Source organism: Convolutriloba macropyga, chromosome 12 (genome assembly GCF_964194025.1).
Source record: "Convolutriloba macropyga chromosome 12, txConMacr16.3, whole genome shotgun sequence".
NCBI classification, from domain to species: Eukaryota; Metazoa; Xenacoelomorpha; order Acoela; family Convolutidae; genus Convolutriloba; species Convolutriloba macropyga.
This window is the reverse complement of record NC_134479.1, coordinates 38,180,362-38,204,909: the sequence shown is the minus strand read 5'-3', so window position 1 is coordinate 38,204,909 and position 24,548 is coordinate 38,180,362. Positions and strand designations below refer to the sequence as shown.

At 35.8% G+C, this 24,548-nt stretch overlaps 1 protein-coding gene across 2 annotated transcripts in view; it reads left to right on the top strand.

The window, feature by feature from the left end:
• Positions 1-5,862: 5,862 nt before the first annotated feature.
• The window catches only part of LOC142351201 (uncharacterized), a 30,465-nt gene continuing 11,779 nt past the window's right edge, over positions 5,863-24,548 (top strand). Inside the window, exons 1-7 of one of the 2 annotated variants that reach the window (XM_075403322.1) lie at positions 5,863-5,958; positions 6,052-6,121; positions 19,189-19,297; positions 21,997-22,075; positions 22,478-22,516; positions 23,090-23,172; positions 23,246-23,320. In XM_075403322.1, coding sequence (XP_075259437.1) covers positions 5,956-5,958; positions 6,052-6,121; positions 19,189-19,297; positions 21,997-22,075; positions 22,478-22,516; positions 23,090-23,172; positions 23,246-23,320 — 458 coding nt within the window. In that variant the 5' untranslated portion in view covers positions 5,863-5,955. Of the gene's footprint in view, positions 5,959-6,051; positions 6,122-18,313; positions 18,479-19,188; positions 19,298-21,996; positions 22,076-22,477; positions 22,517-23,089; positions 23,173-23,245; positions 23,321-24,548 lie in introns of those variants that run through there. The other variant, XM_075403323.1, reaches the window with a different exon arrangement.

Sequence of the window (24,548 nt, the reverse complement as noted above, 5' to 3'; positions counted from 1 at the left end):
GTCATACTTTTTTAGCCCATAGCTGGTAAATACTATAGTAGTATACACATTATTTAGACATTAGCTAGTTTGTAGGCAATTACCACAAAGCCCATTTAGTTTAGTGGATACGACTTGCTACGCAATTGAAATGTTAAAAGTACCCCCGGAGCGGATGTTTGAATCGCATATCAACCAACCCTTGTTGGCGGGAGTTAAGCCGAACATATTGTTTTTCAAGAAGTAAATTTTACTCAAAAATCAAACTGGCCGGTGTAAACTTGAACAGCATATCTGTAGACTGATTCAGCGGTGATTTGCTCTGCCACCAACCTCCGGGAACCAACCTCCGGGAAGTTAGCCGGCAACAAAAAAGATACAAAATATACACAAAAAATCTGAAAATTGTTTCAATATTTGTATAGAAATTGTAAATTTTGGCATTTCTTTTCTTTCAAATGTTTTTTGAAAATTAATTTTCAAAGAATAAACTACCTTGTCTTCGGCGCAACAAACTGATAGCAAAAACAGAAGTACAATAGCATTTAAATTGTGTAACATTTGTTAGCAATTTGCTTCAACGAAGAAAAATATTCCTTTAGTTTAACGCAAAAATATTAAATCGACAAATAAGGGTTTTTGGGTTTGCACTTCAAGTGGATAACCTAATTTAAAACCGATTTTGCCATAAATATTTTAAGGTGTGAAAAAATGAGTTGGCTGCTCTGCACTAAAATTGCTCGCCTGAGAAAACACATTTTAGTGCCTCCATTTCTGCAACCATTTAGTTTTCAAGTAGCTAAGAAAACATTTTTATAGGAAGAACTAAAATCGCCATTTTCTTTTGTCTCTTTTATCTAAGGCTGTGTTTAGGGACGAAAAACTTAAAAGAGATTTAAAAACGCAAAAAATATACTTGGTAGCTTTTCCTTATCGCTCTCACCTCGTCAGTTTTTATTGCTTATAAAACAGAAAACTGTTTTTTGGAAAATATTCCCTAAAAATGTTTTCAAGATCAAATCTTTTCTAGTTTTTTCTTCGAAGACCTTAAACAATTTTTGAATTAAAATTGAGTTGTTCGAAAAAAATAACCACCAAGAGTTGTAAATTCGTTTTTCAAGTTTTTTTTCCTATAATCGACCAAAAATTGCTTTGTGAGATTTGTTAAATAATCTCTTAAGATGATACACACATGATGTAGTTTAAATAATGTTTAAGCATGTTAAGGAAAAAGCACAGCTCACAAATAAATAAAAAGAGTATTGCGAAAGAATCTTAAATTAATCAATAGAGTATTATTTGAATTCGTTTCCTGTTTGAAGTATTACCTCGGTTTTCTGATTTCCTATTTGGGTCCAGAAGTCTGGCCTTAAAATTATATGACAAATTAGTAGCTTTGGATGCTTAGCTAACCAACACTTCTAGCAACTCTAATTTCGTTCACGCAGGCAAACGCAAACAAAACTTCTGTTATATAGCGTGTCCCAGAAAGTTGAAATAAGCGAACGTTTCAAAAGCCACTGGACAGATTTTAAAGGTCAAAGTTCAAATTTAAAATATATAGAAAAAATTGATGAATAGAAGCTTAATGGAAAAAACGTTGACATTCAAATGACCAATTTGATGCTCAATTGCCAGTTTTTGACGTTTTCGAACGTTCGCTTATTTCAACTTTATGGGACAGACTATACTAGGAGAGTTCAGAGAGTTAAGAGCATACATAAATTAACCTATTCTATTTGGCGAGGTCTACAATTTATAGTCAATTTTAGTCCTTGAATATAATTGGTTCCGTAACTGTCTAAGACTATGTCTGCTTTTCAGATGATTCGATACAGCGGTCACCGTCTAACTGATAAACAATGATTGTTTGGAATGACACTCCTTTGGAACCACTTTTCTACCAATGCCACCGTGCCCTATGTATCATGAGAACCGCAACCTTAATAAGCAATCAGCGTTAAATTCAACGCAGAAATTTATTTAAGATCTACGTTTAGAAACGCTAAGTTAGTTAAGATCAACGATAAATTCAACGCAAAATTATGTAAGCTCAACGTTGGCGAACGCCAAAATTTCAGACTTTTTCGGTTTGTGCGCCTCGGTAGATTGCTTGTGTACCACCCAGTTACAGAGCACGGGTCATTATAAAATCTTCTTAGCCAAAATTATGGCAAATTAGCATGGAGTGGAGGTTGCAAATAATATGCACCCAATGGTAGTGACACGAGCAAAACAGATCCACACTTTGAAAGTATTGCTCTTTTGTGAAAGTTAACATTAAAAACAATTGGGATCTTTACGTTTTATTGCCCCCAGATTTGTGGTTTCATGTTATATGCAACCCCCGAGCGTGTGCCAAATTGTAGAACGCAGGAAATTGTCATGAGCAGATACTGCGAGTAAGTTAGATAATTTAGGTCAACTTAGACAAGTTAATTAGGTGTTTGAAATCAGCGTTCCTCCTTAAAGGGTTATTGTTTCGAAGGCGCCAGAGAGGGGAGTTGAGTGATACATCTTAAACAAACAAACTAATGAACAAAACCATATTGAGCTGTCGATATATATCATTTACTTAACAAAGTGTATTTTTGCATTAGGCCATAGTCGAAATGAGTGATTAAATTTCAGAAGTAAAGTAAAAAGCGAACAGTTGAAGTGAACTAGATATTTTGAGAAGAATTGGAATTTCAATTTGAAGTAAATTAATTTTCCTTTTTGAATTTGCAAAATAATGTGCACCCCCAAACCTGGTACTTCTCAAGTTTTTAGGCTATATTCTTCATTGAGAAATTTGTAGGGATGTTCCCCTAATGATTGTTCGTATATAATACGGAAGCGCGGCCGGTTACAAGTCTTCGATCTGAGGTATTAACACAGGAAGTTGTGTGATTCGAAGGTTTTTGATACTTTAAGTAAAAATTTGATAGTTTATGAATGAAAAAACGGCAGACACAGTGTATTACAAAAGTACTAGCATGTACTTGTGCAGTATTGTAATGGGTGATCATGAGAATGGTTTAGAAAGTTATGGGAGATAATTATTTGCAATTTGAAATAAGGAAAGGCAATTTATAAGTTTTTCGAAATACCGTGGAGCAGAAATTGTCCGACCCCCCAGTATGCGAAGGATTTATTGGTTCATAATCAATCAATGATGGGGAACCCCCAATCGTCCTATATTGCGGGTATATTTTTCGGGCCAATCAGACCGCTCACCCTTCCAGTTATCAACAACGGAAATAGTGTGATTTGAAGGTTTTTTTTTGAGTTTTTTACTGTGAATTATAACTGTTTGAGCCATAGATGATAGTATTAATCAGACGTAATGTCATGCACGCATAAAATAAGGTTTTGTATGATCATGGGAAGAGTTTAGGATGTAAAAGGGCGGTTTTTGAGAACATTGGTAATTATCAGAGGAAAATAGTTAGCCCCTAAATTAAAATAGTTTTTTTTTTCAAAAAGTTGAAATGGGATTGACCTGGAAATTGGGGAATAGACTAATTTGTGTACAAGGAACTTGATTTTTTGTGAGATTTGACCCCAAACCAACCTGCACGGAACCAGCGCACTCCCGTACTACGGAATGTAAAATTTAAATTGTTTGTGAATTACATGTTGTAACCCTATGATTTTTGGAGGAATGGTGTATTTCTTCAAGGGCTTTCGATTGGTGAAATTTTAAACCCCTGATTCCGACCGAACGCTGGTGCTGCTGTAAAACCTGAAAGCCGGTAACCGCAAAATAGTAATTTCGAACCCCCAAATGAGTTTGATATGGTAAAAATATGATAACCCAGGACAGCTGGTGACAAAATGTACACACCCCGATCTTTTCTTCCTGATTTTTGAATTTTCGAATATTGGTTGAAAGGACTCATCAAATATTTTGAATTGCAAACAACTCGCAACGGCTGATCCATTGGTTGCAAAACTTTTCAGGCAAGTTGGTGGCACCCTACACTTACTAAAAAGACTTTATCCGAAGACGTTTCAAACTTAACTTCCCGATTTATTAAGTTTTGAGATTTGGGGTTCTTTGGGAGGTCAATGAAAAGTGTGGGCGGCCATTGCTGATGTTTTAGTGGGAGCTAGGCCATGAAATTTTGTGGGTAGGTGCAATTATGAGAGAAATTTCCACGACAATAATTAGTTCTTTTTATCAACTTGACCCCTTTTTTTGGACAAGTGACCTTTGGATGAGCCCTAGATTTCCAATTTTTATGTTTTTAGGATAATTGGTTTTATCAGCATGTACAATTGCATGAAATGGTATCAAAATTGAAAATTATAATTGGACTTTGTTTTAGGGTTGAATTTTTAAATTTTTTCATCACATGATTTTTGACAGGGATTGATTGCAGCTAGTTAATTTGATATCGGAAATAGAACAATAAGAACTTCGGAGAGCAACGTTCAATGTTTACTAAGCAAACACTGATTGACATGTTAAGTGCATCTATGAGATAAAGCAAAGTGGGTTTGTTTACATAAGAGTACAAAAGTTTACTTAAAATAAGGAGAAAGTTGAACAATGTTTGGCAGCAGTTGAATGACAGAGCATAACTTGATATTGATTTGTTTGCATAGCAAACAAAGCCCTCCTACAGAATGTGACAATTTCAAGTGTAAGTTGCAATGTTTATTTAAGAGATTAAGGTTTGTTTGCTTAAGATTAGAGCGTTTTGGTCAAGTATAATATGAAGTGACACAGAGAAATTTTGGCAGACTTTAAAGAATTCTGGGAGAATTCAGAAGTTTCGGCACTGGAGAGGATTTTGCACAAGTGAGAGAAAGTAGTTGGTTTATTGGGACTAAACTCTAAAAGCAGAAAAGAGATTGAAGGGGGACTGAACTCTGAAAGTTTGTAATTGCTATACCAGTTGGGATACTATGAGCGTTTTTGATTTAGTTCCGTTGGGATGTGAATCGCAGAAAGTGTTTATTTGTTATTTTAATTACTATTATAAATTTTCTTAAATTTTTCTTTTTTTGATGTGCAAGTAATTTTCTTACATTTGTCATCCTTATAACTAGAATTGATATTACGAGCCCCATTGTTATTAACTTATTTCAAGGCAATCTAATTTGCAACAGCATGCAAGAGTGGAAGAGAGGAAATATCAGAGTAATAAAGCAACGCTTGCTTCACTAATTCAAAACCTTTGGTTTTTTTATTTGATCGATCTTCTGGGCGACAGAGTCCCCTCATTGTTGGCCTAGTTAAAAATTCATAAGACGACACAAATGTAATGACACATGCTTTCTAACGGGGGTTGCGCAATCTACTGTAGGACACAAACGGAATGGATTTAAATGAAATTTGACCCCTAGATTCTTTCAGTCCTTACAGTCTTGACAACAAAACAGGTACATTTGTGAAATGAGTTTTGGAAGGAAAGTCGTACGTGTAATTCACACGGGCGATTAAGGAGACATGCATGTTTTAACATGGGAAGTGAAATCCCCATACAATTTAGAGTTAATTTGCGGTCAAATTTGGACAAAATCAATGTGTCATCTGAACAGAAATGAGGCAAAACAAGGCCCGGCATCGTGAAAAAAATATTGATGAAAACTTACGGATCATTTCCGTTTTTCCTCCCCCAGTAGTTTATGCTCCCCCCAATTACAGAGAACGTGCCATTACAACGTAAATCATTATACAAAAACTTTGGCATGGGGGGGGGTGCAATTAATATGTACCCTCTAAGTTTGGGGGGGGGGGGAGGGGGGGGGGGGTGGCTCTGAGACTTTTGATTGGTCTCGAACTTTTGCATTTGATAAATATGCATCGATAAGAATCGAATATTTTTTTCTATCAACCATAAACCAAACTTAAATCAGCATTTTGTGTAACAAAAGTGTTCTAGCTCGCTCAAGAATTTGAAGTGATTGTTAAAAAGAGTTTTCATTCTGCTGTTCGTCGATAAGAATACAAATTACAATTTTGTACACGCTTTTTGAAAAACAATGGTACGTATCAACGCTTAAATTTAACTCGTAACATATACTATTACGTATGGTCATTGTCATATTTCTCGAGCTTGCTTTTGTCTGTTATTTTAGGCGGAAAAAGACAAAGAAAACACAGCCGAAAACGGGAAAAATGATCAACAAGGCGAGGACAGCCAGATAGGTAACAACAGCCATATCCACTCTGCCGCAAAAGTTACATTTCAGTCGAGTAAATAAACTGAATTTTATAATTGTTCTCCAGAATATCTGTTAGCAACGTGGTAGGCAGAGATAAATGAAGGAAAACAAATTCTTTATAATTTCATTTACGGCCTTTGCATTACCGGTTAGGAAAAGACATTGCTCCTATATTGAGTAGGTAAACAACGTAAGCTTTAGTTCTCTGAAATTACCAATAAAAGTTCTAGATATGAACTTTAGGATAGTAGAGTTTCTTGTCACTTATTTCCACAGAATCCCCAAATTTTGCGTTCTGCGGCAGGGGTGCATCTTTTGCGGCGTAGTGTTGTTCTTTATTCAATTTAGGCAGAGACCCTAAATTCACAAAATAATGTACCACAGAAAATTCATCGCAAAAAAACTATAAAAATTTTAACCCTTTCATGAACGTGAGATGTGCAGATATTAGCGGTGATATCCCCCCCCCCCGCTTTTCGACACATAATCCCGAAATTCCTACGACTATTTACAGCTTTCACGGCCACTCTATTTTTAGCGGTTTTGGCGTTGACACTTCGATCCGTGTGCTAAATGATCAGATGTCAGAATGTAGACGGGTTGCGTTAAAACAATCTTTGTACGCAAATCACTTCCTTTGACCGCAACTAACAATTCCAAAAATTGTCAATACGCACTGCACTCACAAGGCGTCCGGATGACCCAAACGTGACTTGATAATGGGCTCGGCTTTTTTAGTTTTTCAGATCATAGATGGTTCCCAGGTTCAGGTCTCAAAGCTAAAAATAGTTAAAAGAGGTCAGAATTGCCGTAAATTTTTAGCACTGCATGCAGTGAAAGCAGTGAAAAAAAATTTCAACTATAGCCTGTCCCATAAATTTGAAATCAGCGAACGTTCGAAATACACCAAAACGTGCAATTGAGCATCAATATGCTCATTTGATTGTCAACGTTTTTTCCTTTGATATTCTATTTTTCATTTTTTTGGCTCTTTTCTATTATTGCCCCCCCCCCCCCACGTCCATTTGCACCCCCACTCATACATGTTATAGCATATTGGTTGCATTTCATACATTTACATATACAATTATATACAAACGGCATTTACAATTTAATTATGCAGCGACGTTTTGAAATTAAGACGAACTTTGCTTATAATGTAAGCAGACAAAGAATAATGCGTGTTTTTAATATTTTTGCGCTTTTTTTCAGAGGAATAGCTTTATGGTACCAATATTTTTGACAACCCGAAACAAAAATTCATCCATTTGTCTACTGGTACCGGCAATTGATTATGACTAAAATAAAGGATCTCTAAGGACCAAAATGTACAGATTTGGGGGGTGCAAAGAGACTGGCTAGATAAGGCTGGGGAGGCAATAACAGAAAAGAGCCATTTTTTTCTACATGGTTTAATTTTGAACTTTGACTTTTGAACTCTAACCTGTGGCTTGTGAAGCGTTCGCTTATTTTAACTCTAGAGGACACGCTAGATAACAACCGCGCTTCATACGTCAATCCAACGTTAAAAATCACTGCAAACTTTCATAAACTTTTGTAAAAATTGCAATTCATAGCGGTGAAATTTTATTTTCTACTTCTGGTAAGAGTTCAGATAAATGCGACGTGAAATTAAAATTATCACCACCACTAGTAACCTTAATTACTTCAACTATTTATCGCTTTGACCGTAATTCTTAAATTTTGCGCTATTTTTATTGTTGACATCCCAATCCGTGTGTTGAATCAGATTGTTATACTCTATCAATGTGAGTTGGGTCAATTGTGTTGCGATTGGTATTATCCAAATAGAAAGTGGCAATTGCGTCGCGAATGGCGAATATGTTATCTACCTTTTGTCGATTACGTGGCGATTAGGCAATCGCGTCGCGAATGGTTGATTTCTATTTAGTTAGTTCAATTGAGAAGCGTTTGACAAAGATTTAATTCAACTAAGCGATAGCGCTGAAAATGGGAAGAGTGACAACTAGAATTAAACAAAATGAAGAAAAGGATTTGTTCAACATTTGATCAAACATCCGGGAAGTAAATTTAGATTTGTTTACAGTATGAAATCATTAGACAGCATGAACAGACATTACTTGCAAAGTGGGAGGAAGTTAGTAAGAAGTTAGCAACAAAATGAACTAAATAGGCATTCGCCCTTCAAATGGAGCATTCAGACATACATAGATTAAAGTACGAGTGTAGATACAAGAAAGGTATCTATCACCGTACGACATTTCTCCCCTCTTGGAAAGAAAATAAATTATTAATTAAAATCAGAAAATTAATAAATATTCACCGGTTAGTAAGTAGTAAAATATTAAATAATAAGTAAAATATAAGTTTGAGAGAGGAAGTTTGTTTTAATAAAGTTTTTATTCGCTGTCACTTTGTCCAGCCGTTTCCGCTTGTAATACGGTCATCTCTCTCGGCTGTTCTTGTCGGTCATCAATGCTCTGATACGAATCTCCTACAGTTTCTATGTCTTGATCGTCGACATATCCTTCGGTATTGCGAACCTTTTCAACTATTGTCTGGGTCTTCTTTTTCTTTAAAGTTCGTTTACTTCTTCTGACAGATGAAGTATCAGAGTCCGACGTATCGCTTATGGTTAAATTACGTTTTGAAGTTTTCTTCAAAATTGGTGTCGGGTGTGTAGGTGTCGGTGATGTTGTTTGTGATGCAGATGGTCCTGCTACAGTCGAATCATCCATTTGCGGCGCAATTGGACTTATGTTGAGCACTTGTACTAAATCAGGTCTGTTTAGAAAAGCTGTGTCATATTTTGGATTCCTTTTCGGAATACGCATCTTTAGTGATCGTGCGATGTTGCTTGTTGTTGAAATACAAGAACGTCCAGAAGAAACTATACTTACATCGTCGGCTTGTCGTTTATTCCTCTTAATTTTTTTGTCCCCGGTGTTTTTTCGAATTAGGTCCTTTTTGTGAAGTTGAATTTTCTGCTCTAATGTTTTTTCTGTTATTTTCTGCGGGCGGCGATCTATGTATTCTATTAATTTTGTTTCGCGTTCGGCTCGCGTTCCGAATTTCGCGATCTCAGAATTCCGGACTCTAACTTCCTGTTTATATGGCTCCTTTATAACGCTCGTTGTCGGGCTTATTTTGCAGACGGTGCTCCCTGGCGCTAGTACTTCGTAGAGACCGTCTAAATTCTTTTTCTGTCGTTGGCTTTCGTGTCGCTTTCTGGCCAATTTAACTTGAATACTTCTTTCGGAGCATGGCATCTCGCGGCAAATGGCTTCGGGTTTAATGAATCTTGTCTCTCCGTCCTTGCGTTTTTCTTGCTCCAATCTTGCGCGAGAACTTGCAGCGCAAATGACCTTTTCTATTTCGGTGTCGGAGCATAACGCAGTGTCGGCCCACTGTTCCTCCGTTAAGTTCGAACGACCTGGGATTGTGTCCTCGTCTAAATAATAATTAATTATGGCATTATAGTTCAAATTTTTATTATTAGGTTTAGTAGTGATATTTGATATAGGTGTATTACATTTTCTGCCAAAATGTGCCTCAAATGGTGTAATATTTAATGTTTTTTGTTCTGATATTCTTAATCGTTGTATTATTGCTTTCAATGAATTTTCTAAATGAAATTTTTTATTTAATTGTGATTTCATGCAAGATAATTGTCGTTTAATTGTTTGAATAATACGTTCTACTAATCCGACTGCTCTATGGTCATTTGCTGGTGCATATATAGGTGTAATATTATTTTCAGCACAAAATGTCTCAAACTTTTTTCCTGTAAAACATTTAGCCTGATCTAATCTAATAGTTCTGGGTACTCCGTGTTGATATATATAATTATTTAAGAATTTAACTACATTTGGGCCTGATGCATTGTTTACTATTTCTGCCGTAGGGTATTTAGAGTATCTGTCTATACTTGTAATAAAATATTGTTCTATGCCTTTCTCATTTAAAATTGGTCCACCAAAATCTAGTTGTATTTCCTCATTCGGTTCACTACACTTAGGTAAAGGTGTCCATTTGCGGTGCGAAATCACTGGTTTAAGATTCTTACCGATTTCAGTGCATGCCTTGCATTCACTGGCTTTTGCCAATATATCCCTGTGGATATAAGGCCACCAGATATTCTGAGCCAACGATAACATTGCAAAACTGCCCGGATGAGTAGAGTGTATGTCCTCGAGTACAGCATCCTTAATAGCTTTGGGAATTGCTATCCTTTCGTCTAGACAGACGCATCCGTTTTTTACACTCAAGTCTCTCCAATATGAGTGGAGATACGGACTAATTTCCTGCAGTCTTTCAGCGTCGTCTCGTAATACACAGTCTCGTACCTCTTATAGGATGGCATCCTTCCCCGTTAATATTGCGAGGAATTTTTTGCTGAACACTTTTTGAAGTGTTTCGTTAAACATCAGGTCATCTGTTTCATCGATCATGCTACCTGTCGGAGTTTCGGTACGGCTTGTGTCGTTTGATTCTGGGGTCGGTGGGGTTGTATCAGAAAAGGTGACTCGTGCTTTTGCTGGTGTTGATTTTGAACGGACTGCTTTTGATTTTGACATAATTCTGAGGCTGTTTATAGTATTTTTTGATTTTAAAGGTTCGTTCTCTTTATTTACGAAGTAATTGTTCGAACGCTGAATTTGGGCAAAAAGCGACTTGTTTTTGGGTGTGTGGTATTTATACTCGAATTTGGGTATTTTCGCGCTTAATTTGGTGTTATTTGGTGGATTAGTTGCTTTATTGCCATTAATGGGTTGAATTGGGACTAATTGTTCAGATTGTTCACATTCTTTACTGTCTGACATTTGCACCTCTTTTGCAGCGAATTTGCTAATGGAATGTGAATTATTGACTTTATGCTGATTTGGTACAAATTGTAATTTGCTAGTTTTAAGTGGCATTTTCGGCGCAAATGGATGATCAAAATGAGTGTTAACATTTGAATTTCTAAGTGTTAATTGCGATGCGAATGGAGGTTTCAACTGTGAAGTTGTTAATTGCGGTGCAAGTGGTAATTGAAATTTTGTCGAATTAATGTTTAACTGTGTGGTTAATCGCGGTGCGAATGGAGGTTTTATTTGTTGTGGTGGCATATTTGACTTTAATATGGTCTGAAATTTTTTAGATGTTGTTTCTTTATCCACTATAAGATGTTTCATTGAATCACGAATTTTAGAAATTGTTGCTACAACAAAATGTTCGTCATAAGTAGATATCTTTTTAGCTCTAGCGAAGGGGTATCTAGAAATGTAATCAACAAGTCCCATTTTTGCACCTGGCATATGTTCGATTGTGAAATTGTATGGTAACAGTCTATCTATCCAGCGAGACAAACGGCTGTTATATGATTTATTAGATCGATGTTCTTTGAGTATTGATAATAGAGCTCTGTGGTCTGTTACTACCGTGAAATTTTTTCCGTATAGATAATATTCAAAATAGTCAATTGACCACACTATCCCCAATAGTTCCAATTCGTTGACACTGTAGCGTTCTTCTGTTGTGTTGAGAAATCGTGACGCGAATGCAATTGGCTTCCAACCCTCTGGTGTATTTTGTTCTAAAGCTGCCCCCAATCCTGAGCGTGAAGCGTCACATTTTACTCGAACGTCTAATTTGGGATTGTAATGACTATTTTCAGTACTATTTGCTGTTTTTTCTTTAATTAGATTAAAGTGTTTTGTGTGTTCATCTGTCCAGACGAATTTTACTGATTTTTTTAGTAGTGGTCTGAGAGGGTGACATAATTGTGCTAGGTGTGGTATAAATTTACCGATATAGTGGACTGATCCTAGAAATGATCTAAGACGTTTTAATGTTGTTGGTGGTGGTATTGTGAGAATTGCAGCTGTTTTGCTTTCTAATGGTGATATACCTGTTTGTGTAAATTTGTAACCGAGCCATTCTATTTCTGATTTTGCAAAGTGACATTTTTGTAAATTAATTCTCAAATTATCGTCATCTAGCTTTTGAAGACATTTGAAAACTAAAGCTAAATGGTCTGCTTCAGTGCCTGTACTAACGATTATTATATCATCCAAGAAACAGTATGTGTTTTGCAAACCTACTAGAGTATAGTCCATGGCTTTTTGAAATTCCGCCGGCATATCTGTGAGACCATAGAAACCTGTTTTGAATCTATATGTACCAGTAGATTCACCACATATTATATTAAAATTACAGTGTTTTGCTGTTTCGTGATGTAATTTTAATTGACTATATGCGTATTTAAGGTCTAATGTGGTGAAATAGGCTTGTTGACTGTTGTGTGTACTTGTTAAGTGTTGTGAGATGGTATCAATTAACATTTCAATATTTGGCATTTGATATTTGTTTTTGTGTATTGCTTTATTTAGAACTTTTGAATCTAGTGCTAGCTTTATTGACTGGTCTTTCTTTACGGTTATTACGATTGGGGATATGAAGTTTTCATCCGAACAACTAGATAATTTTTCAATATGGCCTTCTGTCTGTAGTCTTTCTAATTCATCTGTAACTCGAGGTTGGAGATTTATCGGAACACGTCGGCCTTTTGATGCTTTGCTGTAAACTTTTGATGAAACTTTGATTTTGCTACATGTGTCTTAGATAGACCAATTCTTGATACTAAATGTTGAAATCGCGTCGCAACTGTCTCTTCAATTTTACATGCAGAATTAGTGATGTTATTAACACATTTACCAGTTTCTGGTTGTTGTTGGACAACTGCAATCCTCAGTGGGCCAAACAGATCTCTTCCAATTATGTTTTTGTGGCCGTCATCTACCACTGTCAACATTGCTGATACATCTTTCCAACGGTTGTAGGTCACTGTAGTTTCCAAATGCCCGATGACTTTGATTGGTTCGTTGGAGAACGTTTTTAGGTTCCTTTTTTCTGACGAATCTGTCCATCTTGCAGATTTAGTTGATTGTAGGATTCTGCTTGCTAGACTTTTTGTTATAATACTCACAGCACTACCAGAGTCGATCATTGCCGATGTTTGTATTTCTCCAATCTGTACTTCCACATTCAGTGGCTCCAGTTGATGAACTGAATCTGAAGATATAGCTGCCACGTAGTCGTCTGAGTCACTTTCATAGTTTGAGTCGTATACTTGTTGGTACAATTGTTGATAGCTTGTTATATAGTTTACTGATTCCTCGTCATCGCTTTTTTCTGGTGATTGTTCAATTTGATTTACGTTTGCTTTTTGATTTTTCTGTGTTGAATTCTGCTGCTTCTTTGGTTTTCGACATTTTCGAGCAAAATGACCCAAAATACCGCAATTGTGGCATTTTCTTCCATTCGCAGGACAAATCTGTTTGTGGTTGTGACTCCAGCGAAGACCACAATCGGTACAAACACTTGTATACTGATAGTTTGCAGGGACAGTTGGATAGCGTGTGAAGTCACGTTTTGCTGGAGGTGCATTCGCGTTGCGAATGGAGGTTTTATTTGTTGTGGTGGCATATTTGACTTTAATATGGTCTGAAATTTTTTAGATGTTGTTTCTTTATCCACTATAAGATGTTTCATTGAATCACGAATTTTAGAAATTGTTGCTACAACAAAATGTTCGTCATAAGTAGATATCTTTTTAGCTCTAGCGAAGGGGTATCTAGAAATGTAATCAACAAGTCCCATTTTTGCACCTGGCATATGTTCGATTGTGAAATTGTATGGTAACAGTCTATCTATCCAGCGAGACAAACGGCTGTTATATGATTTATTAGATCGATGTTCTTTGAGTATTGATAATAGAGCTCTGTGGTCTGTTACTACCGTGAAATTTTTTCCGTATAGATAATATTCAAAATAGTCAGTTGACCACACTATCCCCAATAGTTCCAATTCGTTGACACTGTAGCGTTCTTCTGTTGTGTTGAGAAATCGTGACGCGAATGCAATTGGCTTCCAACCCTCTGGTGTATTTTGTTCTAAAGCTGCCCCCAATCCTGAGCGTGAAGCGTCACATTTTACTCGAACGTCTAATTTGGGATTGTAATGACTATTTTCAGTACTATTTGCTGTTTTTTCTTTAATTAGATTAAAGTGTTTTGTGTGTTCATCTGTCCAGACGAATTTTACTGATTTTTTTAGTAGTGGTCTGAGAGGGTGACATAATTGTGCTAGGTGTGGTATAAATTTACCGATATAGTGGACTGATCCTAGAAATGATCTAAGACGTTTTAATGTTGTTGGTGGTGGTATTGTGAGAATTGCAGCTGTTTTGCTTTCTAATGGTGATATACCTGTTTGTGTAAATTTGTAACCGAGCCATTCTATTTCTGATTTTGCAAAGTGACATTTTTGTAAATTAATTCTCAAATTATCGTCATCTAGCTTTTGAAGACATTTGAAAACTAAAGCTAAATGGTCTGCTTCAGTGCCTGTACTAACGATTATTATATCATCCAAGAAACAGTATGTGTTTTGCAAACCTAATAGAGTATAGTCCATGGCTTTTTGAAATTCCGCCGGCATATCTGTGAGACCATAGAAACCTGTTTTGAATCTATATGTACCAGTAGATTCACCACATATTATATTAAAATTACAGTGTTTTGCTGTTTCGTGATGTAATTTTAATTGACTATATGCTTATTTAAGGTCTAATGTGGTGAAATAGGCTTGTTGACTGTTGTGTGTACTTGTTAAGTGTTGTGAGATGGTATCAATTAACATTTCAACATTTGGCATTTGATATTTGTTTTTGTGTATTGCTTTATTTAGAACTTTTGAATCTAGTGCTAGCTTTATTGACTGGTCTTTTTTTACGGTTATTACGATTGGGGATATGAAGTTTTCATCCGAACAACTAGATAATTTTTCAATATGGCCTTCTGTCTGTAGTCTTTCTAATTCATCTGTAACTCGAGGTTGGAGATTTATCGGAACACGTCGGCCTTTTGATGCTTTGCTGTAAACTTTTGATGAAACTTTGATTTTGCTACATGTGTCTTAGATAGACCAATTCTTGATACTAAATTTGGAAATCGCGTCGCAACTGTCTCTTTAATTTTACATGCAGAATTAGTGATGTTATTAACACATTTACCAGTTTCTGGTTGTTGTTGGACAACTGCAATCCTCAGTGGGCCAAACAGATCTCTTCCAATTATGTTTTTGTGGCCGTCATCTACCACTGTCAACATTGCTGATACATCTTTCCAACGGTTGTAGGTCACTGTAGTTTCCAAATGCCCGATGACTTTGATTGGTTCGTTGGAGAACGTTTTTAGGTTCCTTTTTTCTGACGAATCTGTCCATCTTGCAGATTTAGTTGATTGTAGGATTCTGCTTGCTAGACTTTTTGTTATAATACTCACAGCACTACCAGAGTCGATCATTGCCGATGTTTGTATTTCTCCAATCTGTACTTCCACATTCAGTGGCTCCAGTTGATGAACTGAATCTGAAGATATAGCTGCCACGTAGTCGTCTGAGTCACTTTCATAGTTTGAGTCGTATACTTGTTGGTACAATTGTTGATAGCTTGTTATATAGTTTACTGATTCCTCGTCATCGCTTTTTTCTGGTGATTGTTCAATTTGATTTACGTTTGCTTTTTGATTTTTCTGTGTTGAATTCTGCTGCTTCTTTGGTTTTCGACATTTTCGAGCAAAATGACCCAAAATACCGCAATTGTGGCATTTTCTTCCATTCGCAGGACAAATCTGTTTGTGGTTGTGACTCCAGCGAAGACCACAATCGGTACAAACACTTGTATACTGATAGTTTGCAGGGACAGTTGGATAGCGTGTGAAGTCACGTTTTGCTGGAGGTGCATTCGCGTTGCGATTGCGAATATAGCTATTGTTGATGTAATTTACAGATGTATTACTTGTCATTAAGTTTTGGTTAATTTTCTGTTGATTTTGTGCTCCCATTTCCATTTGTATGGCAATTTCTAGTGCTTTTGGTGGTTCCACAGTTTCCTTCAACAACTCCTTTTGAGTTTCGTGATCAAGCATATTGAGTATGAAAGCATCCCGAATTAGTGTTGTTTCTTCGCTTCCGAGGTTGCAATTTTCTGCCAGTTCTATGAGACGACCATAGAAACTCTCTACTGACTCTCCCTTTTGTTGTTTGCATGAATAAAATACGAAACGATCGTAGGTTATGTTACGAACCTTTGTGAATGACTCCTCCATTGCCTGCCACAAATCTTTTAGAGGTTGTTTCTCTACTTGAAAGTGTGGGTATTTGCTCTTGAAGATTCGACGCCCCTCTGTGCCAATGCTTAGATACAGCAGCGATATCGTCTTCTGCTCACAGAGTGTCCATGGTTTGTCTCCACAGAGAATTCCAATTTCATCAGCCTTCTTGCATCTGTTTTGCCAGTTCACTTTCAACTGCTGGTTTCGAACCTTACGATCTCTTTCTGTGGCCTGCGTATGGTTTTCTACTGGTTCTTCATATTTAGGTTCGGGTGGATAGTTCACTGATGCAGGAGGATCATCTAAGAGAGTGTCAAGTTGTATTCCTTCCTTGGCGAGAAGAGCAAGTTTCCAATTTTGTGTCCATTTGTCCCACGTTAGAGTGGGTGTTGCTGTGGGTTTCTCCCAAAAGGCTTCTATGTGCAGTGGAGTTTTCTTTGAGTCCGCTGCTGACTGCGCCATGTTATACTCTATCAATGTGAGTTGGGTCAATTGTGTTTGGATTGGTATTATCCAAATAGAAAGTGGCAATTGCGTCGCGAATGGCGAATGTGTTATCTACCTTTTGTCGATTACGTGGCAATTAGGCAATCGCGTCGCGAATGGTTGATTTCTATTTAGTTAGTTCAATTGAGAAGCGTTTGACAAAGATTTAATTCAACTAAGCGATAGCGCTGAAAATGGGAAGAGTGACAACTAGAATTAAACAAAATGAAGAAAAGGATTTGTTCAACATTTGATCAAACATCCGGGAAGTAAAATTAGATTTGTTTACAGTATGAAATCATTAGACAGCATGAACAGACATTACTTGCAAAGTGGGAGGAAGTTAGTAAGAAGTTAGCAACAAAATGAACTAAATAGGCATTCGCCCTTCAAATGGAGCATTCAGACATACATAGATTAAAGTACGAGTGTAGATACAAGAAAGGTATCTATCACCGTACGACACAGATGTCAGAACGTCGACGAGTTACTTTAAATCCTTGTACGCAAATCAATGTTTTTTACATTAATTAATAATTCTATTTTTTAAACTCGATGTACCCACAAGTTGCCACAAACATAAAATGATAACAGGTCTTGGTTTTTCAGATCATACATGGTTACCGGGTCGAGATGTCAACGCTAAAAATGCAAAAAATTTCAATAGTTGCGGTGAATGCGATGTATGGTTTTAAGAATTGCCATTTCAAGCGCTGCGTGCTGTGAAAAGGAGCAAAAATGAAAATTTTACAGCTAAAAACCTTGCATCTTACGTCAATCCATCGGTATAAACAACCTCTTTAACCTTTTGCGCGGTGAACTTTTGTAAAACGTGCCGTGTTTAGCGATGAAAATTCATGTTGCAGCGGTTATTTATTTTTTGCACGCTAAAGAGGTGCCGCGAATCTGCAATTGATTCACTACAGTTGATTGAATTTACATCAATCTTACCAATAGATTGACGTAAAAAAGACGCTTTTTTTACCGTAGATTTTTTTGTCTTCTTGTAAAGATTGCGAAGAATGCGCAGTCAAAATAAAAGTATCAGCGCTACTAATTCTTACTGAAATTCTCTGCTTTCACCGCATTATTCGCTGAAAGATGCGGTTGCTTTGCGGTGATTTTTTTTCACCACTATTCGTGGCACCACTAATCGTGGCGACCTATGGTTAGGAAAGACTGACTCGGATAACGAAAGCAAACGATCTCCTTTTCGTAGAGCTTTATCTAGAGACGTCCTACCCGCTTGACCACCAAAAATCTAAGTATTATCACCCTACTTTATCATCAGATCACAAACAAGCCTGAACTACCATTCAAACAAGCATTTGTTCATGGAATATTGGCGGTCAATAATCTTTCGACCTACATTTAATCCAATTAAAACGTAAATCCCAATTAATTCCTATTTTGAACAGGTGATGTTTATTCTTTTTTGTTTATCAAGTATACATCCGACCGCTCACGTCAGATAACTGTTTCGAAGCATTGTTAAGTTGATAAATCTGATCAGTGCTAAAATGACCAATACAATAAAAATTATAAATTTCAAAAAGGATCAGAAGAATATAAAGTACACCCCTCTATTATATACGTTATTTTAACAAGGGGTAATGTATGACCTTTTCAACCGAAAAACTAAAATATATGTATATTGATGGAAAATTATCGAGCGACAAAAAGTGCGCCTGCCCAGATCTCTCAGCAAACAGGTTAGCAATTTCCTGGGTAAAAATTTAAGTCAATGATACTTTTGCTAATGACGATTAGAAAATAATGCAAAATTGTTTTCACAGACATTTATTTTGTTGGAATATTTAAAAAAAAGTTTTTTATAAGCTCGTCACAGAGCGTGGTCAAAGTCTTAGGCTATCAATGAGCATTCCTAAAGCTTTGCAGGTATTTATTTTGATTTATTTATTTATTTATTTTTTATTTTGATCACTCAGAATTGAATCAGCTCAAAAGATTTGCTCAAAACCACTGCAAAACACTTTGAATAGTTCAACTAGAATTTTAGGTTGAATTTCAAGAAGTAGTTTTGAGATAGCGGAATTATACAATTGTTTTGAATAGAAAAGGAGCAAAAATATAAGAAACGGCGGAAATGAAGTAGAAATGATTTTTTAAAATTGCACCATTTTTGTCGGAAAGCAGGAATCGTAGACGCATGTCAGTTTCTTATAACTTGACAAAACATCCTGTGTTTACATTTCGAGTTAACAATTCTAGTGCTCAGCATATAAACTTGCCCCAAAGCAAATCGATTGCTCAGATATTTGGGAGTCTGATTGTAATAGCCCAAAAGATTCAGTTATTGATTTTCTCTGCCGATGTTGCAGAAAAGTCTTGGCCAAATGAGTGTTCTCCACTCGAAGAAAAAGCAAAAAGACATTGATATAAGCTCAATTAATGGTTACAGTGTCGGGTCGAAATGTGCACGATCGAAGCTGGATCAAGAATGACTACAAGAAATTGAGAAAGTCCTTGCATGAAAGAAAAGAGACAACTAAACAGAATGAAGTAGAACGGTGAGTTATCTAATCAAGTCACTAACGATAGATTAATTAATATTAAAAAAAATGTCATCGGAGTATGGCTCAGGTAAAATTACAGTCTGGTACCAAGTTTTACATTTGGTCTGCGCATTTCTTGATTATTTTCAGATCATTTCAAGGCAACATTGTTTTGTTTTCTGAGTCGATCTTTGGAAAATTGAGCGCATTTAGCGAGGGATTTAAAAAAATATGAAAAAAAGCGGCAGGTACAAATTTTTAAGAGAAATGAGGCAAAAAAAATTGTTTCGCGGGAAACTATAGTTAATCAATAACTTTTGTCGAATGAAGGGTCAATGTTCCAATTCTCAGCATAACATTTTTTAAATTATTTCTCGACATTATTCGTAAACATTGACTAACAATTTCGGATAAAAGTTTCTCCATGAAAAATTAATTGCAGAAACATTTGCACATTTTTTTGGTCGTTAAACTAAGTCGTATATGGTTTAACGGAATCCTCGCAGATATAAAAAAAGTACAAATGGTTCTTGATAAGCATAAAGATGTCAAAACAATTTTAGCATCATCTTAAAAATCGTGAAAATTCTTTCTTTTGGGCTCAGGTAATCAAGATCAGAATTTCATTTCTTAATAGCTATGAATGGGAAACTTATATCTACAAAATTTCCAGATCTGTGTATGTTAGTCAGGTAGTTAAGATTCTTTTGTCTAAGAAAACGTGGAGCACATTAAAAACAATATTTTCGTGAATACTTGACATTGAGCAAGATTACTTACTCGGCAGCTTTTTTTAGCGTTCCGTTGGCGATGAAGGACTTTTTATTAAAACGACTATTATGACGATGATGATGGCGATGATGATGATGATGATGATGATGATGATGATGATGATGATGATGATGATGATGATGATCATGATGGTGATGATGATGGTGGTGGTGGTAATGATGATGATGATGATGATGATGATGATGATGATGATGATGATGATGATGATGATGATGATGATGATGATGATAATGATGATGATGATGGTGATGATGATGAAGATGATGATGATGATGATGATGATGATGATGATGATGATGATGATGATGATGATGATGATGATAATGATGATGATGATGATGATGATGATGATGATGAGGATGATGATGATGATGATGATGATGATGATGATGATGATGATGATGATGATGATGATGATGATGATGATGATGATGATGATGATGATGATGATGATGATGATGATGAGGATGATGATGATGATGATGATGATGATGATGATGATGATGATGATGATGATGATGATGATGATGATGATGATGATGATGATGATGATGATGATGATGAGCATGATGATTAATACTTTTAAAGATAACTAAAAAAGAGACAATTCATAAGTTACGAATCTTAGCAACCACAGAATATTCGTGTATGCCTCCTACGTACTATAAATTGTGAATGAAGGGGTGGAAAAGTCAGATATAATAAATTTGGGAATTTTAGCTTCACAAAAATTTCTATTTAGAATTTGTTTTGATCATTGAAAAAAAAAATTAGACACGGGCAACTTTCTCGCAAAAAGCAATCAATTGGGAGAAAATTTTGGCGACAGTGGGAGCTGACTTTGATAACAGAAATTAATGAGTTCAGAGTATAATGTTATGAGATTCTCGTTTACAACTGTTAAACTTTTACTGAGAACTTACCCTTCGATTGCAATGCGAAATATAGTTGAGCTAAAGAGCCAAAAAAAGAATCACATTGTCCGCGTGTTGAAGTGCCATCTATAAATCGATTATAGAATCGGGTTGTCAATTTTTCTAAACAAAGATATGCACATTTACGGAAAATGATCTGAAACCAGCTGAAACGTTAAAGAGATCCGTTTAATGTCATCATAGTAAACTCATTTGTTATGTTTCTGCTTGCTCCATGGAAAAGTGATCTCCAAGTTTCCCTAAATCAATAAATCTTACTTCAATGAATAGTTCTGAAGCACTTCTGTTTTTTTTTGCTGAGAAAATAATTTTCTCAATTAATTTGAGTTTCTTCTTTCATTTTTCCATTTACAGGTGGACGTTTCCTTGTTTCGTGTCCCTGTAAAATTTCAAAAAGATACCAACGTGATCTCTGCAAGAGATCACGTTGGTATCTTTTTAAGTTTTTAACTGAATACGTCTTTTTAAGTTTTTAACTGAATACGTATAAAGTAGAAACGTCTTTTTAAGTTTTTAACTGAATACGTATAAAGTAGAAACGTGATTACGTATAAAGTAAATCAAGTTACCGCACTGTCGAATGTCAAATATGGACTGCATATGCGGTATAATCAATTTATAGGCCATCCACTACATAAGCGGGAATTTTTGGCATCGATCAATGTTTTTTTATAAAATATATTACTTCATATAGTTTTCAAATATTCATATGATATTTGTAAAAAAAATCTCATATGATATTTGTATGACTACAAAGAAATCATACAAATTTAATCTGATCTGGAATTATTACTAACAATCATATAAAACATAGTATGAAATCAAGAAAACTTGTAGAAGGGATGACTTTTTTTTCATGAACGCAGTGCAAAATGACTATGTTAACTTGACGCGAAATTGCAGATATTTGTTTTACGGATGTAGAAATTGTTCGTCAGCGTCAGTGATAAAGATCGAATGCTATTTACTTTTTCTTTGGCGTTTCAGAACTCAATACCAACCATATACATGGCAAAGTTTGTACGCATACTCAAATACCTCAGTTGGAGACATCGCCATGAAAACGGTAACCTTTCCTTTACTTTCTGGTCGAGGTTAGGTACACTCCTTATAAGAAATAACTTTCTATTGAATATCAATGGAAATCTTAAAAGCTTCTGCACAGAATTACTTTGTAGTGTAAAACGTATAATTATCCCGTTTTCTGTCCCATAGATTTCCATCGATGATTCCGCGTCAATTTATAGAATTTGATACGTTCCTTAGTGAAATATCCCATGAATGAAAATACGATATATAATAGCTCACGTTAAGTTCTCAACAACAAAAATTCAACCGATGCATCAGCGTAACTTAAAAAAAGTCAAAGTTTTTTCGACGAAGCAGTGGTTTGCAGTTCACGATGAAATATGGAAACTTAGCATGCAAACAAGGAGTTTTGGAGAAATTTATGAATTATTTATTTCAGAACCACAACCCTGTCAAAGTGACCCCATTCGGAATGAGGGTAAGAAAATTTATAAAAACCTTTTTGTTATCAAATTTTTGTTAAATAAAACGATTTGTTGTGAAAACAATGATATTTAGGTTATCTTTGCTTTGAATTTTGTCGTAGATCGTCTTTTCCGGCCTGCGTAGATCGCTCTAAGCTGATACTTTATTGATCAGTCCGTATAAATTAGATTTCCGCTCACAATTTTTAAGCTCAAAGATAAGAATATCACATCACGGAATTGGTATGACAAAGTATACTTAAGAATCCTTACCGAGAATCCCAATTACTCCCGTATGTCCTGTTGAGAACCCTTTACGCCCAAAATTTTCCTAATGAGATCCTTTTTTGCCCCTATTTCCTATTAGGATTCTGAAGTTTCCTAGTTTTCCCAGTGGGAAGAGCAAGAACTTGGAAATAGTGACTACCAACTGCATTTCCTGATAAGTATACCATTAGGAGTTTTTATGAGAATTCGTCTAACTTTGTCAATTGGGAAATAGGATTTTGGCACCAATTTCTGGAATTGTAGCACCTGGTAGTTTTTCATAAATTTTTTGTTCAAAGTTAAGAAGCTCTTTGCTTCAGCCTGTGGATGCAATCTCAACAGAATACGGTCGGAGTAGTACGCTTAGACCTGTTAATCCCGAAAAATCTCTCGAAATGGACTCGTAAGTTCTGATGATGCTTAGTAACCATTCCGTGAAATAAAAATTTTTCTTCCAAAGTTATATTTATACTTAGTGCATTATCACCACGAGATCAGCCTGGTTTAACTGGAGAAGAGGGACATGAGAGAGAAGACGAGACAAAAGACCAGTTAGTGTCATAATTGTTGCATAATGTCGCATAATGTTGCCTAATGTTGCATATTGTTGCATAATGTTGCATATTGTTGCATATTGTTGCATAATGTTGTTAATGTCCCATTTTAATCAAGGATAACTTAACAGTCTTTAATCGAAAAAATCTCGAATCATTGAAGCCAATGATTGACTAAGTCCACTTTACATTTTCTGCAAAATCAAATTAAGCACTACGAGATTATTGAGCTTTTCCGATTAACAGCGACGAAATTCAACCAACAGGAGTAAAGCTCAGGAAAAGAGGAGAACAACTAATTTTTCCTAAGACACAAGTTTGACACAAATGAGTACATAACTGACCAGAATGAGTCATAAATCTAAACCAGCAATTCTTATCTGAAAAGCGTGTCATAACTTGAAAAAGCAGCCTTTATAATTTCGACGACAAGAAATGCTAAGCCCGAACAAGTCCTAACCAAATTCAGCAATTTCAGATTAACTCACAGGAACAGCTGATTTTCATGAAATTTATTACTTGAGTAAATAAGTCCAAGAATCTTTTAATAATTATTGCCGGAAGGATTTTATATATTATAACTGGCAGTATGGAATACCCGAGTTGGCCCATCTTAGATACCATACTTAAGATCAGTTATGGTTCTGTCCACGGAGTGCCAAATTTTCGTGTATGATATTACCATGGTATCCAAGATACTATAAATGGTCGGGTGAATGATATCTAAGATAGCCATTAATGAAAAATCTATGGCATCCAAGATCACCATTAATGGTAACTCTATGGTTTCCAAGATGGCCATAAATGGAATGTGTATGGTATCTAAGAAAACAATTTATTGAAGGTTCATGGTAATTAAGAAAGCCATAAATGGTCGGTTTATGGTTTCTAAGAAAGCCATTTTTGATAGGTATATGGTTTATAAAAAAAATACAGGTGTAGGGTACTAAAAACACAAATTGACGAGACTTTTGTATCAAAAAAGTATAGAGCTGACGGCAGAATTGAGCCAAGTCAAAAAAACCATGAATTGAAACATGAAAAAATCTTTAATCAGTTTGTATCCTAATCAAGACTTTTCATTGATAATAACTGATTTCGTACAATTCTCTCTCCATCGTGCCGTAATAATTTCTTGATAGGGTGTTGTGGAAAAATTGTTTGAGTCAAAAAATGACGTAGCGGAAAAGAAAGTTTTATAATATTGAATGGGCCATAAAAGACT